This window comes from Helianthus annuus, chromosome 15 (assembly GCF_002127325.2).
Source record: "Helianthus annuus cultivar XRQ/B chromosome 15, HanXRQr2.0-SUNRISE, whole genome shotgun sequence".
Classification (NCBI taxonomy): Eukaryota; Viridiplantae; Streptophyta; class Magnoliopsida; order Asterales; family Asteraceae; genus Helianthus; species Helianthus annuus.
This window is the reverse complement of record NC_035447.2, coordinates 106959455-106977990: the sequence shown is the minus strand read 5'-3', so window position 1 is coordinate 106977990 and position 18536 is coordinate 106959455. Positions and strand designations below refer to the sequence as shown.

General features: G+C 33.0%; 2 protein-coding genes across 3 annotated transcripts; one reads left to right on the top strand and one right to left on the bottom strand.

Moving 5' to 3' along the window:
- The first annotated feature begins 3078 nt into the window (after positions 1-3078).
- On the top strand, positions 3079-9522 carry LOC110912118 (protein ABIL2). Of its 2 annotated transcripts, XM_022156792.2 has the most exons (10): positions 3079-3338; positions 6081-6210; positions 6293-6375; positions 7193-7343; positions 7526-7625; positions 7810-7902; positions 8070-8115; positions 8187-8272; positions 8434-8582; positions 9207-9522. In XM_022156792.2, exons 2-10 carry the CDS (start codon positions 6106-6108, stop codon positions 9372-9374), a joined length of 981 nt encoding a protein of 326 aa, XP_022012484.1. In that variant the 5' UTR covers positions 3079-3338; positions 6081-6105; the 3' UTR covers positions 9375-9522. The 2 variants fall into 2 exon arrangements, with proteins under 2 accessions (XP_022012484.1, XP_035840650.1); XM_035984757.1 differs by lacking the exon at positions 3079-3338 and having other exon boundaries at positions 6066-6210.
- A 2409-nt stretch (positions 9523-11931) lies between these two features.
- LOC110912117 lies at positions 11932-16164 on the bottom strand. The gene is made up of 5 exons (XM_022156791.2): positions 16043-16164; positions 15604-15692; positions 13737-13809; positions 12944-12999; positions 11932-12194 (listed from the first exon to the last, which is right to left on the bottom strand). Exons 2-5 carry the CDS (start codon positions 15672-15674, stop codon positions 12080-12082), a joined length of 315 nt encoding a protein of 104 aa, XP_022012483.1. The 5' UTR covers positions 15675-15692; positions 16043-16164; the 3' UTR covers positions 11932-12079.
- Positions 16165-18536: the final 2372 nt, after the last annotated feature.

Here is an 18536-nt window from a genome sequence, read left to right as displayed (position 1 = left end):
AAGGATAAATCGAAAACCCACTTGAGTTGAGAAAACTCAGAAAACCTTTGTAAAAAAACCATGTAAACTCAAGATACATTTCTAAAAAAAATAGGAAATGTAATATACATATATTTGAACATTTTAAAAAAAGAAACACAAAAAAACACCAAGTAGTTTTTTTTTTAAAAAATGTTACAAAATTTCAGGTTACATAATATGTATGTCCAAAAAAAATATAACATATAAATTTTCAACATTTTTTTTAAAAAAAATAGTAAGCGTTTTTTTCATTTTTTTCATAAATAGGTCCGTGTACATTTATATTACATTTCCTATTTTTTTTTTAGAAAAAAATAAAAATGTTACATAGGGTTTATTTGGGTTTTCTCAACTCACATGGGTTTTCGATTTATCTTTCCCCTATATATATATATATAATTTAAAACCCAAGGCGAATAGGAGGCCGCCACATCAAACCCAAGCCCGCCCCACGCCCGGCTTCAAACCCAAGCCCCAAGGGGTGGTGACTTGGGCGTTTTCTCCCAACCCACGCCCCAACCCAAGCCACACACCCCAAAGTCGTAGAACTCATGAATATTTACAAACTTTACTCATGAATATACACAAACTTCATTTAATAAACTAACTGGTTGATTTCCCCCGCGCTTCGCGGCGGGATCTTGATCGGGTATCGATTCGGTTTATTTCGCACTGACACAATACATGCATTCGGTATAGCAATCAACATCTGATCTACATCGACCAAAAACCATAAAACATAAAACAAACACGATGCCAATACCGATGTTGTTGGGTCACAGTTAATAGTGATACTATCAATTTATTGAAACTAAAGGAAAAAATATAAATACCGGTATCAAATATCGATGTTGTTCGTTCAGTTTTACGTTCGGTACAGTAGCGACACAGTGTCTATTTTCAATAAGATTTACTGAAACCCATAAATATGAATACCAACACTTATGTTGTTTAGTCGGTTTTCTTTTCGGTATGGTGGCAACACGATATCAACCTTCAATAAGATTTATATCAGAATGTTGGAAAAAATACATAGATGCGCGTTTAGAAAATTTTTAAATAATTAATGTACACAAATTATTTAAAAAAATATCAAATACCTAAAACAAATACTTTAAAAAAGTTACTTATTTTTCATAATCCCTTTATTTTAATATATAAATATTATTAATAAAAAAATATAATGAACACTGAATAAAATATGTGTAATATTAAAAAAAAATCTTAAAAAAAATTCTTTTACTGTTCATGCCCACTTTGTTTTGATATGTATAATTCTATCCATCTTTTTTTTTCATTTCAAAATGTTTATTTTTATTAATATATGAATTTTCTAAAGGTTTTGTTTTTTTATAAGGTTTCAAATATTATCAACGGTCTTGCACAACGTACGGATTTGTGGCGATTTCATTTTTTATATGAAGCTTCGAATAAAGTTACGTATGTTATCAACAATCTTTTCATCATATGAATTCGCTGAAACGTTTGACGTTATTCTTTTCACTGTTTTACTTCCCCAAGCAACGTGGGGGTCTCAAATACTAGTTATTATTATTTTTATTAACAAAATATAAATTTAATAAAAAGTATTTTATGAAAATAACCCTAAAATATAATTATATATTTAAATATAAGTATTTTTTTACAAGTAGTAAATTATCTATTTTGGAATGTACATTCCAATTTAAGCAAAAGTCACGGGTCGGATTTAGGTCTGTTAAAACCACAGCTACAAGTTTGATAGAATCTTTGCCGTGAACTTGTTATTTGCTTCCTCCGTTGATGTTTTACTTAAATAAATATCTATTTTATGTCATAGTTTTTTTAATGCATTAGTTATAATTGATTGCAAATTGAGAGGATGATGTTATTCACCTAAAACTAGCATAAATACAGCACCCAACATGGATCAAAATCAAAAACCGCATTGTTAGTATTATATGAATTTTTTGTATGCATTTATCCATATGATACATGACTTATGATTTATGATTTATGTTTAAGAAAATAAATAATTATGAATTAGTCAAACTAATTTACTTGTGAGTCAACTTTTACCTGTTTTCTACAACTAAAAGATTACTAGACGGTGTAAGCAACCAAAACACTTATCGGAAGTATGAACAATGGCGGAGCTTGAAATTTCTAATGGTGGGGGCCCAAAGTCACGGGACTATAAATTTTCAATTCGGTGGGTGTCGGACTCAATACTTTCACTAATTTTTGGACGAAACACGCGTAAAAATACAATAATTTACTTTTCTGAAAAAAAAAAAACTGTGGGGGTCGGGGCACCCCCTGGCTCTCTATATCCTCCGCTCTTGAGTATGAATCCAGTAGCGGTTGTGAGGGTTCTCTGTGGTGGTGTTGGTAAGTTGGCTCGTAAAAATATAATTTGGAAAAAATATAATTACATTATCTAACATATAATAATCTAAATAATAGAGCATATTACATATATTAAACCATAGGGTACGTTATTTGTTTACCAATGAGGTGATGATCTATTGATAAAGACAAAACCTTTAAACACGTGAGTTTGATGAGGAGGGTATTGGGTTCAAGTCTCAATGACGATAGAATTTGCCATAACTTAATCATCATAAAAAAGGTACTTTTTCAGCATTCATCAATCGTCAAACAACATCCAAGCAGGGGCGTATATACCTTATAACAAGGGGTAGCCCCCGATACTCCTTGACGCTCCGACAGTAGCTTTTAAAAAAAAAAATTGACGTTTTTTTAATTTTATTGCCTAATTTTTTGAAATGTTACAATGAAAACCAGCTCAATCCAACAACCCTACACAATATAGCAACATAGTGCATCAAACACGTAACACTAAAATTTAATAAACTTGATAATAACCTATAGTGCATCAAACACTAACATTAAAACTTAATAAACTTGATAATAATCTAAACAAAAGAAAAAAATAAAGGTTTTTGTTTGCGTGTATTTGTTTGTCTTATATAAAAATCCCCAAATTTGCCTTTTACATAAAAAACTAACTAAAAATAAATAGCAACTATAGATATATCATCAATTCATATATCCTCCATCACTCCCGTTTTTCTGCTTCATCTTCTTTTCTTCCCCCTTTTTCTCTCTTCCCAATATTCATGCAATTTTTGTCCCTCAATATCTGCTCTTTTTCTATAATGGGTTTCCCAAAATCTCCATCAAAACAGACCACATTATTATTATGATTATTATCTTTAAATCTCTTCATTTGTCTTTGAGTAACTGAAGTTAAGTGAAGTTGAAGAGGTTGCGCCTTTTTGGGTTTCATTTTTCTGAATCTTGACTACTATCAGGTGAGCTTAAAGCTTAAATTTTTTTACTTTGTTTACTGGTTTTTGCTTGTGGGTTTTTGTTAATTTGTTGAATACTGTAAGAAATTTGGGGAATTGATAGTGGGTGTCGTCATATGGTTGTACGACACCGTTTCATGAATGTTTTTGTACTGAATGTGTTGCCATTTTGTGTGTGTGTGTGTGTGGTTTTTTTTTTTTTTTTTTTTTTTTTTTTTTTTTTTTTTTTTGCGTTGGGTAATTGAGAAAGGGGTTGGGTAAATGTACTCGGGTGTGCAGTATGCCAAACGCACACCCGGGTTGAGTAGAAGTAGAGAGATGAAATTGAGTAGAAGTAGAGAGATGAAATGAATGATTTAGCAAAGGATGGGTAATTTAGTAAAAATCATAGGATGGGTACTTTTAGCGCAACCCGTTGACAAACGGGTTGACTAAATGCACCAGTATGCTAAACGAACACTCATGTTGAGCAAAAGTAGAGAGATGAAATGACTGATATAGTAGGGTAGAGGGCATAGTTGTTAGTGGCAAATAGCGACAAATAACGATAAGGTACCTGTGCTACTTAGCGAATAGCAATAAATAGCGGGCGCCTATTTTATAAATAGCGGTAGACTAATTTTTTTAATATTTATATGTATATTATATCAAAATACCTTGGTATATATGCTATTTTACATGTATATTTAACAAAAAACTGAAATCCAGCTATTTTATAGCTATATTTAATCGCTATTTATATTGAAATTACATGTATATTTAACAAAAACCTAAAATCCAGCTATTTTATAGCTATATGTAATCGCTATTTATATTGAAAAAAAAAATAAAATAAACTGTCACTATTATCGCTACAACCCTAATAGCGAGCCTAGACCTATAAGCTACATAGTGCGCTATAGCAATCGCTACGCTCGCTATTGACAGCTATACTAGAGGGGTACATTTAGTAGATATAATGGGGTAGCGTGGGGTGCATTTAGCACAACCCTTGACGAACTGTGGATATTTCATATTTGATGTGACAGACATGTAGTTGATTTGTTCATATTGCAGAGCCCAGATGCCAGATGTTAGAAACTAATATGCATTTTTGATTCATTTGGTTCTGTTTTTGAGAATTTGAAAGGCAATTTTAAGCTATTTTAAAAGTTGTTCATGGTCGAATGCTTGCATTTGAAGAGCGTATAGTGATTTATTTGACTGTATCCAACTGTAGGATTTTCTTTAAGTTATGTTCTTTTGAGTGGTACTTTCTCCTATAGCCAAGTTAGAGTTTTTTTTTTTTTTTAACACGATTTGGTCCTTTTATGGTTTAAGGATTGTATGCCAATACCTGAAAAAAGTGCAGGAATCTACTTTTTTTTTCTTTTACAATTAGGGCTGCATGAGACTATGAGAGTGTCATTGTCAAGTTTTTGAGACATTTTAGAAACTTTTTTGAACTCTTTATCTGAATTTGTAGCTCAAGTAATCAAAAAGAATTATTCTAGGCTGCTCTTTAATTTTCTCTTTGAGCTAATTTGGTAAACTATTGACATGATTTGATTCTCGTTGTCTCCTTGATTCTAATCTCTATCTCCAACTTAAGAATCTTTTATATATAGTGCGACGGATAATTAAGTTGTTTTAAAGTTAGGGCTATTTTGGTCATTTTACATATCCATCCAGTTACCGGTTTTCTATAGAGGTGGCAAAATGAGCGGGTTGAATAATATGGTAATGTTTAGGTAGAGGTTGAAATAGGTCGGTTTTTTTGTCCAAAAAGTTATGTTTTTGTAAATAGTTATCACACCAAATATGATTAAATAGATTATGTTGTTCATTAATAATCTATTTTTTGAATAAATGATTTAGGAGATGTCAATTTTCATACATATGAAATATACATTTTTGAGCGATTATACTAAACGATCTATTCATAAGTAAAGGGGTTAGATTTGTTACAACTCGTCTGTTTCTCCAAATTTAACAAGCCCAATAACCATTTTTATAAAATATTCAGAAAATAATAATCGTACTCCGTTTTGACAAGCCCACAAATGTAAAGGTTGATAACAATAATTAGCATAAGGAGGCATAAAACTAGGCCTGTAAACCAACCGAACGAACACGAACACAGGCATGTTCGTGTTTGTTCATTTAACTTTAACCGAACACGAACACGAACACGAACATATAACCGAACACATTTTTTTGTTCGTGTTCGTTCATTACGAAATCGGGCATGTTCGTGTTCGTTCGTTTAAAACCTGAACAAACAGTTCACGAACATTAACGAACACAAACGAACATAAACAAAAAAAATTGAACATATTTGAATAAACATAAACAAACATAAATTAACATGATTGAACAAACAAGTCTAATATATTAAAATTCATCCGAAAACACATCTAAATTAGAGTTCATAAGTATACTAATTAGTCATATTAATATAAGTAGTTAGAAAATCTAATATTTATATAAATCTAACTATTTATGTATTTACTAAAATTTAAATGAACGTTCATGAACATAAATGAACGAACACAAGGTGTGTTCATGTTCGTTCATTTAATTAAACGAACAAATTGTTTTGTTCGTGTTTGTTCATTTATTAAATAAACGAACATAAGCGAACTTCCCGCCGAACAAGATAATGAACAGTTCATGAACGTTCGGCTCGTTTACAGGCCTACATAAAACATCATCATGTGATTTAAAAGGTTTCTTTTTTTCATGGCTAAGGTTAATTTATTATAGGTTTTTTCGTTGTGAAACTCCTTTAATGGAGACATTATCTTCATCTGCTTCAATGCCTTTTCCAAGAGAACCAGCTAACTATGATGAGACTGCTATGCATCAAAGTTTGCTATTTTCCGACAGTCTTAAGGTATGTTTTTTTTCACCCTTTTTTCTTATTGTTCGTGAATTAATAAACCCGATTTAACCGTATTTTGTGCATTTATTTTCAGGATTTAAAGAATCTAAGAAAACAATTGTACTCTGCTGCTGAATACTTTGAATTATCATACACCAACGATGACCAAAAGCAACTGTGAGTAATTTTTTAAAGTTAATTAACTCTTTGTAACATCCGTATCATTTTGAATATGATAAGTAGAGGTTGAAAATGTGTCCGGATTGGCCCGAAACAATTTATATCTAAAAACTTTATAGTTTTATTTTGAGTTAATTACGTTTTTCGTCCCTGTCGAAAATAACCATCAACAGTACTAGTCCTTTCACTTTTGTAAGAATTACAGTCCACCTTCGTTAACCCCATCCAATTTACCGTTAAGTTATTGGTGAAAAGACTAAAATACCCCTATGTTAAAAAAAGAGTTAATTACGTTTTTCGTCCCTGTGGTTTGCTGAAAATAACTATTACATTCCATCAGCAAACCACAGGGACAAAAAACGTAATTAACTCTTTTTTAACATAGGGTATTTTAGTCTTTTCACCAAAAACTTAACGGTAAATTGGATGGGGTAAACAAAGGTGGACTGTAATTCTTACAAAAGTGAAAGGACTGGTACTGTTTTGGCAATTTTTAAACTAATGGATTGTGATGGTTATTTTCAACAAACCACAGGGACGAAAAGCGTAATTAACTCTTTTATTTTCAAGAGTTAGTGCGTCAAGTTTGATTTAATAGTAATATATATGTTTGAATAGAAAATCATTTATTTTGGAAGATATTTGGTCTGTTTCGTGTCGAGGTAATTTATTTTTCAAATTTTTTTACCATCAGAGATAAAGCAGAACCTGAATTAAGTAAATAAACTGAAATCGGCACTTGTATAAAGATGTAAACTTCAGGTTCAACATTGATGATTTGATTTATACAATTTTGTTATGAATTGGTTGACAGGGTGGTTGACACGTTAAAAGATTATGCCATCAAAGCTCTAGTCAACACGGTTGACCATTTGGGTGCAGTTTCTTACAAAGTCGACAGTTTAATAGATGAAAAGGTTGAAGAAGTTTCCAGCACAGAGCTCCGCGTATCATGCATTGAACAGGTAGTCTCCGATTTTCTCGTTTTCTAGGGTCGATATTACACCATCATGCCATTTTTACAAGGAATATAGATGATACTGATAGATCTTTCTTTCTTATGAACTTGAAGATCGTTCTGTTCTTTCTGGTCAAAATAATTAGTATTTTTGTGTAGAATATTGACTTTATATCTTTGACATCGCAGCGATTAAGAATATGCCACGGGTATTTTGATCATGAAGGCGTGTCTCAACAATCTTTGCGGATAAATACTCCCAAGTACCATAAGCGATACGTCTTGCCAGGTATTTATATGCTTTTGAGTATTTGTTAAATGTCTAAAATATCCTTCGAGAAAGAGAATATCAAAGAATCTTGGGGATCCAAATAAGTAACTTTAACTTAAGAACTTCCATGAATATCAAAGAACTGTGTACTTTTTTTTATATAATATTTCATAGAGTTTGATGTATTCTGGTTAATATTTAGTTGAGGAGACGATGCAATCCTGGACTGGAACTAAATTAAAGCACCAAGAATGTGTTGTGAATGATGAACACGATTGGCATGGACATAAGAATGGTAAGCATTCACATTTATTATTATTTTTATTTTTCATATTTACTTTTTCGTCAAATTAAGAATTTTTAACTATGATTGCTAAAGAAATATTATTACAAAAATGATATCAAGCAGATTGAAACTATTTAAGTATTTTTTTTTTTTTTTGATGTTTGGCGCATATTCAGGAACTGATGAACCTACCATCAGTGAAAAGCCGACAACTTTAGTCAGGTAAAATTTCAATCATAAGATCACACACGTTTTACAAGAATCATATCGTAATAAATCATTCGAAAATGCAGAAGAGCACGATCGCCATCTCCTCTACGCGCTTCACGACAACCCGATTCGTTTTCCTTTACGGGCCCAGTGACGAGAAAAGATATTGGTTAGTATATGTTAATCAACCAAATTGCATGTAAAAGGGTCCCTTGATTCGATTATAAACGTATAGGATAACGGCCCCTTGATCGAATTTTTTGTGTACGTAAATTTGTTTCTTTTTTGTTTATTTCTAATTTGTATTATTTTCTTATTTTGACAATTCAGAGAAGAGATCCGTTTCACCACGTCGATTCCCGCTATTGAATGGTGGATCGTTTTCGAGGTCAACCACTCCAAACTCGAGAGCAAACTCAAGGTCAACCACCCCAAATCGCAGCCGGTCAACAACCCCAACCTCAATCTCACAACAAGTGGTAAATTACATCATTTATATATATATACTAATGCGAAACCCTAAATATTAATGCTAAACACTAAAACTAAGCCCTAAATACTAGTGCTAAACCCTAAATATTAGTGCTAAACCCTAAAGCTAAAGCTACATCCTTCCCCTCAAACATAGATGTATAGTACTTATGTTTCAATTTTAAACACGTATATACATATATGTATAGGTTAAACGATTCACAATATACACGTGTGTATATAAAAAAAACCTAACAGAAAAAGCTCCGATTTAAAAAAAATGCATTTTTTTACATTTTTTGCATTTTGGCTTAGGAAAAATGTGTGGTCTAGAGTGTTTCTCGCGTTTCTCAATTAGCCTAGTGCATCTCACCAGTGGCGAAGCTTGATGTTTTCGACCTATACCAAAAAATTTATATACCAAAAAATTTCTATACGATAACTACATATATAACACTACTGAGCGACCCGGGCCCCTTCAAAGCTGCGCCATTTTGCATCTCACACGATCCTTTCCCTATATATAAAATCTGTTTATGGTCATTAGATAAAATCTGTTACCACTACAAAAATCCTCAAACTACACTTTTTAGTGTTTTTGTTAATTTCTAGATATAATAATTTACATGCAGCATCTAGCACCTCGGAAATCAGTATCGATGCACAGAAATGATCATCCCGACACGTATAGAGAAGCGGATCAGATCCCGAGCAAAACGAAACGCCTTCTCAAAGCGCTGCTTAGTAGACGAAAGTCGAAGAAAGATGAAACGCTTTACACTTATTTGGATGAATATTGAGGTCAAAAATGTATGATTATTAACACCCGCATTTTGCACCTTGTGATTATTTTAGAAGGAATAATTGTAGATTTAGTTTGGATTAATTAAGGCTGGTGTATTCCATGACTTCAATTATATCATCAAAATTTCAACCATTTTATCATCACATGATTTTGCTTTCTTGAAGAAAATCTCAAAATGTTTATTTTAAACTTGATAATTTGATGATTTATAACAAGCCGAGTTCAGTTTTAATCAAAGATTGGCTCGTTTCGAATCGAGTTTAAGCTCAACTTAGAGCTCATTTAATTAACAAACTTGATTCCAATCCTCATGATTATTATTTAGAGTAAACTGCCAAAATGGTCCCTAAGGTTTGGTCACTTTTGACACTTTGGTTCAAAGCTCAAACCTTTTGAATCTGGGTCCCCGTGGTTTCAAATTTGTTGTCATTTTCATCCAAACTCAAAATCTGGTCAGATTTTTCAGTTAGCATCCATTTTTTTTGTCTTTTTCCTCCATTTTAATAAAGGGCAAAATGGTATTTTAACGTTTTGTTATAACAAATTTAAAAAATATGACCATTTTGCCCTTCATTAAAAAAGGGAGGATAAAGACAAAAAAAGATGGATGTTAACTGAAAAATCTGACCAGATTTTGAGTTTGGATGAAAATGACAACAAAATTGAAACCATATGGACCCAGATTCAAAAGGTTTTAGTTTTGGACTAAAATGACAAAAATAACCAAACCTCAGGGACCATTTTGACGTTTACTCTATTATTTATATAACTATAACTTTTATTTAATATAAATAAATATTATTGTGTATACTATTTAGGACTATTTCATCTATAATGTTTTACTAAAGTTACTTAAAACTTTTTCTCTTAACAATAACACCATTCAGTTTTTGGTATTGTTTCATTGATGTGATTTTTTATACATGTTAAAATTTAGTGACTAAATGGAATAGAGTTGAAACTTGGTTGCTATGTGAATAGAGTTTAACCTAAATTATGAGGTAAATGTGAAAAAAAAGTCACTAAACAACAACCAAATCTAATGACTATTTTAGGTAACTGTGATTATTCTTTTTCAAGTTTAACCTAGATTATGAGGTAACTGTGAAAATATTTTTTACAACAAATGGAACAATAAGCTTGTTAGGGTATATGCACGCGGAACAACGCACAATCCACGATGAAACGAAAAAAAAACAAACGAACATGAGGATTTTACGTTGTTTGGTTCTAACGAGAAACCTACCATCCTTGGGGGCTGCAACGAGGAATTTCTTATCGCAAATATATATAAAATCAAGGAAAGTTGGATTAATTATCCAAACAATGACACTCCTAACTTTCACTTTCGTTACCAAGAGCAATCTCACTCGCATAATCATCATAGATTTACACTCGATTTCACTCACATGGATGATGGGCCAAATTGTCATGAGTCATGACCAAATTGTCGGTATATGTTATTATCAATCAAATCATGATTTAAATTATTAGTATATAACTAGTATTTAAGACCCGCGCTTTGCGGCGGGTTCGTTAAACTGAACCAAAAGTGGGCGCAAAAACATTAAACCACCCACGCGCGTTGCAGCGTGTTAACTTACAAAAATTAGACTGAAACGAAAAACATACAAAAGAATAATTAAGTCAACTTAGGACCAAACGTTCAAACTTCGAATCACATACATGCGTTGCAAAGTGTTAACTCGTAAAATTTAGATTGAAACGTAAAACGATAAATTTGTAAAAGATGAAAAGTATATAGAATCAAAGTTAATATTGAAAAAATATTAGGGTAATAAATGAAAAATATGCTAGACCGAAACATAACGAAATATAAAAAGAGAGTTGTGAATGAAAAAAACTAAAGAGGTGATAAAGTGTTCAAAAGTTGCAACTCTTACAAACAAATAAACCAATAGGAGCAGATCAATAGATAAAAAGAAAAAAAATGAAGTGTGCTTTAGTTAATTGTACCAAAGCTATAATGAGTTTGTGAATTAATATAGGGAAAATTTGCCTAAAAATAATTGTGTATAATTAAAAACAGGGTTAGGATCAAATACAAAATCTTCAAGTCGTACAAAGGGTATCAAACGGACTCCGATTGACCTCATTCAAGCGGCATTGGAATTGTCTCATCGAACACTACGATGTGAGATTTTAGGTTTTTGTTTTTAGATGTTTAGCTTATAGATTTTACACTTTTTTGTTTACATCATTGTGTCTTTTTATTTATCATTGTGTCTTTTATGTATTTGCATTATTATCTTTTTGTGGCTTATTGTTTCTTTTTTCTTTAACATTGTGTTATATTTTTCGACATTGTGTTATATTTTGCGATCAATTATGTCTTTGTACACTTGTTATTTTTAGGAGCCTTTGTAAAATAAATTTACCCATTAAAAAGATTAACATATAACATAAGATCTTAAGCTCAAGCTTTAAAATTACTAACAAGCCAAACTTGAAATTTAAACACAGAGGGAAATGATCATGGCTCAGATAACTTACATTATTAGTGTTTGTTTAATTGTTAAGATGAGTTGGTATTGAGACATTTGATACGAAGATCCTTCTCATTATAGGTTTCATAGTGTATAGAAATAAATATGCATCTACCGAATACAAAAAATAATATCTATTGTTGTTCATAACACTAAGAACACACATGAAATGGTTTTGAGTTTGAAGATCATGTTATACTTCCATGCCTTTACCAAATTGCTCAATTGTTTTAGTAGCCAGTGTAAGAGCATCCACAAAGGCGCTGTAAGATGCGCGAAGAAATCTAGCTTCAGTTGCTTCAAACCGCCTGCAATAACATTCTTGAGAAACTTAAAAACCTTAAACACCTCACTTGTAAATGTTTTTCTTGAAATTCAGAAGAAAATCTCACAATACTGTCTAGAGATGGCAACATGGGGATACTTTTGGTCCTAATGTACTATTTTTCTAAATAATTATGACTCATATATTATTAAAAGACTTATGTTATTCAATAATCATCTAATTATTTGACTAAGATGATACAGGTTATATGTATTAAAAGCATGGTTGCGCCTAGCCTCCAATTAATTTTCATCTAATCAGCCAATTAATTGTCAGGCGGTCAACAGTGGTCAAATCCGGTCCTAATCAGCCAAAAATCGGTGGCAGCCTAGTGATTCCTGCCAAAACCTGTAAATTCCGTCAAATAATCCTACCTGCTTCAAAATATGGGTCGAAAAAGGTGTTAAAACATGTCTACTTAATAAAATTACTTATAAAAATGTGTCTATATACATATAATACTTAAAATTACATATAAAATCCCAATCCGATTAATCGCTAGTAGGTACAACAATAACTAAAAGTATACTTACTTTTTAAGAGTTTAGACCCATTTGTGAGTGACATGTTTCCTTTAAGCTAAGTTTTATAACCTGGCCCGTTTACCTTTAAGCGATCTGACATTCTGACCCCTTATAAAAACAAAACATAACCTGTTTCGACCCATTAATAAATAGACAAGTAGAACTGCCACCTCTAGTTCTCTATCACAAACACAGATAAACTACTCACACTGAAAGTTTCCCGTTTGAGACAGACATCAATCGCCTAACTTTATCTGGTTGCAGCTGCAATTCGGAAGATGAAACAAGTAAGAAATTGACAAGTCAAAATCTGGTACCATTATATGCTTCTGACCAGTGGCGAAGCTTGAGATTTCCGACCGGGGGGTCGGAAGTCACCGGACCTAAAATTATACCTTAGAAATTATAAAATCGGGGGGTCGAAAACATATTATACCTATAAAAAATTCTATACGAAAACGGGTACTATTGAGTGAAAAGTTCGCCCTTGCTTCTGACCATGGATGCTTTTTGTCATTTAGGAATAATGGATTTTAATAATCCAAACTATTAGTTGTTGGCCGGTAATGGTCCCAACTTCAAAAATAACCAGTGGTGGTCCTACCTTTTCACATATTGTAAACTAATGGACCTTTCTTTACTAACAGAAATTTAATTTCTTTTTGTCCCCTTATCCTTTTCGGTTTAGTAAAGGTCCATTGGTTTACAATATATGAAAAGGTTGGTTATTTTTGAAGTTGGGATCGTTGCTGGTCAATGGCTAATAGCGAGGATTGTTAACATCCATTATTCCTTTTTAATATAATTATAAAAACTACATTAATCCAACTTTTTGAATTAAACAACTTAGGAGGTTGGTTTCATGTCTTATAATTACACTTTAACCTGCTGCCTTTTCAACTATTAATATTTAGATTTGAATTTGAATTTTCACATAAAAAAACATAACCCAAAGTGAACGATGCTGACGTTATAAAGTGGAAATAATCATAAAGCAGTACCTCCTTGTCAATAGCCAGTGCGGAATATATGATGGAAGCATTTTCCTCAGATTTGTAGTCTACTTCCAAATCACTGCACACCAAAACCAAATAATAGGCTATGCTTATCTTGAATCAAATAATTAGGAGGATGACAAATTCAAAAATTATCTATAAGTAGTCTTATGTCAACACGTGGCAAGAAACGGGCCACTTATTAGTATGGTTGATAGTTGAAACACAAACACAAACACAAACGAGCTATTATATTCTTTGACTTGTTGTGTTGGTTTGCTGTTCGTTTTCGAGCCGAGGGTCTCTCTGGAAGCAGCCTCTCTATCCCTAGGGATAGAGGCAAGGCCTGTCTACATCCCATCCTCCCCAGACCCTATAAGTAGCTCTGCTATTTGTGGGATTTACTGGGTATGGTTGTTGTTGTTGTTGTTGTTCATTAACAACTTATCAATACAAGAACAATAATAAATTAAGCGAGGTGATTTGTACACCACATCTTTTAGCCATACACCACCAAATTTGATGATCTTCAAAAAATACAAGAGAGTTCAATCGGTGACGAGTAAAACACTCGAAAGTAATTTGGTAGTGTATCCCATTAATTAAATCTTTGAATATAATTATTTACAAGGTTATGTGCATTAAAGTAACTTTCAACCTGTTTCGACCCATTTTAAGGTTACCTAAACTTTTTGATTTGACCCGTCTGAGATAAACGTTAAAACACAACCCAAATAACCAAATTTATAAGAAAATGGACAAGAAATTGCCGGTTCTTCAGTTAATAGATTCTCACTCTCCACAACACTTAAGTCATTCTTCACCATACACTAGCATTAAAGACATTATAAAAAAAAGGTTGAACCAAGGCTAAACTTTTGGGCCTTATATACATTGTGGCAATTGAACCCGATGGGTAAACCCGAAACTCGACAAATTTGGGACGGGTAATCGGGTATGGGACCAGGTTTGGGGTTAGTTTATGTGGGTGTTTGGCATTCCTACTCAAAATGACTTATTAACTTATATAAGTCATAAGTGAGAAGTCAGAAATTCTGACTTCTCAAAAATGACTTCTCACACACACAAAATCCTTTAAATTAAGCTAACCCAAACACTCAAAAAACAACTTATTAACTTTTATAAGTTAATAAGTCATAAGTTGCTTCAAAATAAGCTAACCCAAACACCCCCTATATATTTTTTTTTGCGGGTTTGGGATTTGGTGAAATACCCGTTTACCATAGTTGTTAAAAGCCATCGCCTCTAGCGCCTAGGCCCAATTTCCTAGCGAGGCGAGGCAATTGCGCCTTAAGTCAAGGCAATTGCGCTTTAATTTTCCATGTGATGGTTCATGCGCATATTCCGGCCAAATTCTCTAAATTCCGGCAAGATTACAGCTAGATTTCTACTTTTATCTAATGAAACTACTTTTCTACACTAATAAACTAGCATTTAATAACTTTTGGTAGTAAATAGACAATATTAAATGTTATATAATAGCTTTAGTTTATTTTATTTGAAGAATAGTATTAATTTTCTATTATACAAAAAATATATTTTTTTTTTGTTGTGCGCTTTTTTTTCTCAGGCCCACGCTATTTTTGCGCCTTGCACCTAGGCCCCAGGCGAGGCCTATGCGCCTTGGGTGTGCCTAACGCCTTTAATAACTATGCCGTTTACCAGACCCGATTACCTGACAAAGTGTACTCGTTTACCCGATTGTATACTTGATATAGTTTCTTTTCTTTTTTATAAATATGATTTATCAATTATTGGCATATAACATATTTGTCATCTATACATTTGGTATTTTATTTATACACATTTTAGTTATTTGATATATTTAATAGATTCATAGAGAAAGGCTGACCAGCTGAACTCCCACTGAGATACATTCTTTTCAGGGGCATTTGTTTCAACGGCAGAAGTCACAACATCCATCCTTAACCAACACTATCACTAACAAAAACGAACAAAAAAAAAAAAGATTTGAGTTATCAAACTATAATCACACAATATATCCTGTGTATAAGAACTATAGATAACAAAATATATATTAGTATTTAGGCAACAAAAGAACAACAAAGAGCACAACATAATCTATTGGACTAAAGAAAACACGTTATTAAGACAACCCAGTAGCCAATTTGGGTATAAAAAGTTGAAAACAGGAGTTGTTTCTTTGAAGCATTTCGTCGAACAGTTTATGTGCGTGCTCTAAAACCCTAAATCCCAACATAATTTCCATAAAATGAGAAAGGAGAAAGAACTGGCTGAGGCGTTAAGAAGCAAAAAACTGGATTTCTTACCCGCGAAGACGGCGGCGCAGATGAACCACGAGCAGAGAGATGAAGAAAACTGATGGGCTTAGAATATGGTGTTGGATGACTTATAGGAGGCCCATAAATTCAAATTATTCGAGTGAGAGGTGCACAAAAAACCGTACTCACAACCGGACCTGGTAAAAAATCTGGAACCGGTTTTTTTAATACCCGAGTATTCTATACTGAAACCGGAACCGACCCTATCTGTAGGATATAGATAGGTTATGCATTTTTATCTCAATATCCGGAACCAGAATCGATCATACTCGATTAATGCCCGAAACCGGACAAGAACCGGAACCGGAACTCATTATAACTAATACAAGATTCTAATATCTTTCTATTTAAATTTATGTTAGTGCCTTTATGTTAGTTTATTTTTACATTATACAATGCATGTTTAATAATAATAAATAAAAGACGAGAAAATGCGGTAAAAAATGCAATTGGGTATTAAAAAACCTGAAAATAGGGTACTAAAAAACTTGTAAATAGGGTATAGAGAAACCAAAAAATAGGGTATTTTAATAAACGGTTTTTTAAAAACCAGAATCGAACCCTACCCAGAACCGAACACATAGGGTATGGTTTTTTGGTCAAATAACCGAATCTGGAACTGAACCGGTTATAGCAATAACAGGTTCCAACCCTTAAAATGAAAAACCGAAACCGGTTCCATAACCAGAACCGGTTATTAAAAATACCCGGTTTGTGCACTTCTAAATGAACGAGTGTTTTGGATTGAACTCGACTTGAAATTTATAGTTTTATACGATTCATCTTGGATCAGATAAGAAACTATACAAGCTAATTTCGATTGAATTTTGAGCAGTTTTTTATATAAAACCAGTTCGGGTTGTTAAATGAATCGGTTTTGTCAACTTTTGCCAAAACCGGTTTGAGTCGAAATCGGTTCGGGTCATAAACTGGTTATGGAGGAAAATATTTGAGCCCTATACAAATAGGTTTGGGCCGGGTTAAAACGGGTTTTCCAATTCGGTTCGGGTCCAAACCTGTTTTAGTAACAAAAGTAGGAACTGATATACAAATTGACGGTTTAGGTCAGGATGGAATCGCTTTGGGTCAAATCATGGTCGTCCATGTTCAATGTAAGTCAAAAGGATGTAATGTTGTACTTCTTATGATTGAATTTCATAAGAAATATTGGATTTTAATAATCTCAACTATTCGTCGTTGGCCGCCAACAGTCTCAACTTCAAAAAGAACCCACTAGTAGACCCAACTATTAACATATTGGCCTCCAATAGACCCTGACTAACAGAACCCTAACACCGTTAGTTTCTGGTCGCCGGAAAAACGTTTTTGGCCAGAAAAAAAGTTCCTAAAGGTCCGATCTAAAGTTACAAAGAGGTATGGGACGAAAATGTTGAGTTTTCCGAACAAAAAGTTGAGTTTTCCGGCAAAAAATAAGTTTTCCGACGACCTCAATAATTGGGGCTTTTACTAGAAAAATGTTCCTAAATTCCGTAAAAAGGTTAGAAAGATGTTTGGGACAAAAAGGTTGAGTTTCCAGCCAAAAAAGAGTTTTTCGACGACCGGAGACTAACGACGTTAGGTTCTGTTAGTCAGGGTCCATTGGAGGCCAATATATTAATAATTGGGACTGCGAGTGGTTATTTTGAAGTTAAGATTGTTGGCGGGGCCAACGACAAATTGTTGGAATTATTAATATCCAATATTTCATTTCATAATACACGTAAGAATGAAAAATGAAAAGTTGTAGATATAATTTATAAATTTATAAATCTCCAATATAATAACATGAAAATTGAAGGTCAATAAAAATAGCTTGATGATTATAAATCGAACTGATCACAAATTCATTTTTCCTTATACAAAACTGCTATAAAAAGAAACGATCAAACAATATTATTTACAAGAGGAGCAAGTGCTTCTTGGGAATATATTCCAATCATAGATGAAACATTTTCGTATTGGTGGCCCTTCGGGGCGTCTTCGGTAAACCGAAGCGGGGTGGAGAGAAGGAAGGCGGTAAGACACCGCCAACCCTTCGGTAAATGAAATCGGGGAGGAGAGAAGGAGGGAAGCCGGTGGCGGCTCACCGAAGAGAGAGGGAGGAGAGAGAGAGGGAGTGACCAATCACAGTTTTTCTTTTTTTTTTTTTTTTTTTTTTTTTTAAAAAAAAAACCCAATTCACCTAAGAGGGGAGTGGCGCCATCAAATTGGGGTGTTAGGGGAGTTTAAGAGGGGAGTTGACGTGGCACACGGGGATTGGTTTGGCGTAAGAGAGGGGACTCACCTATTAGGTGAGCACCCCCTTCACCCTAAAGGCAAATTTACAAATTGTGACACAATCTCATAAATTCATGATAAATAGTATCCTGCAAAACACATTTACACGCACTCAAAAGAGATTCAAAAATTCTACTTACCATGTTTATTTAACTTTATTTACCAGAAAATGCACATAAAACAATGATCATAAACACATACACGT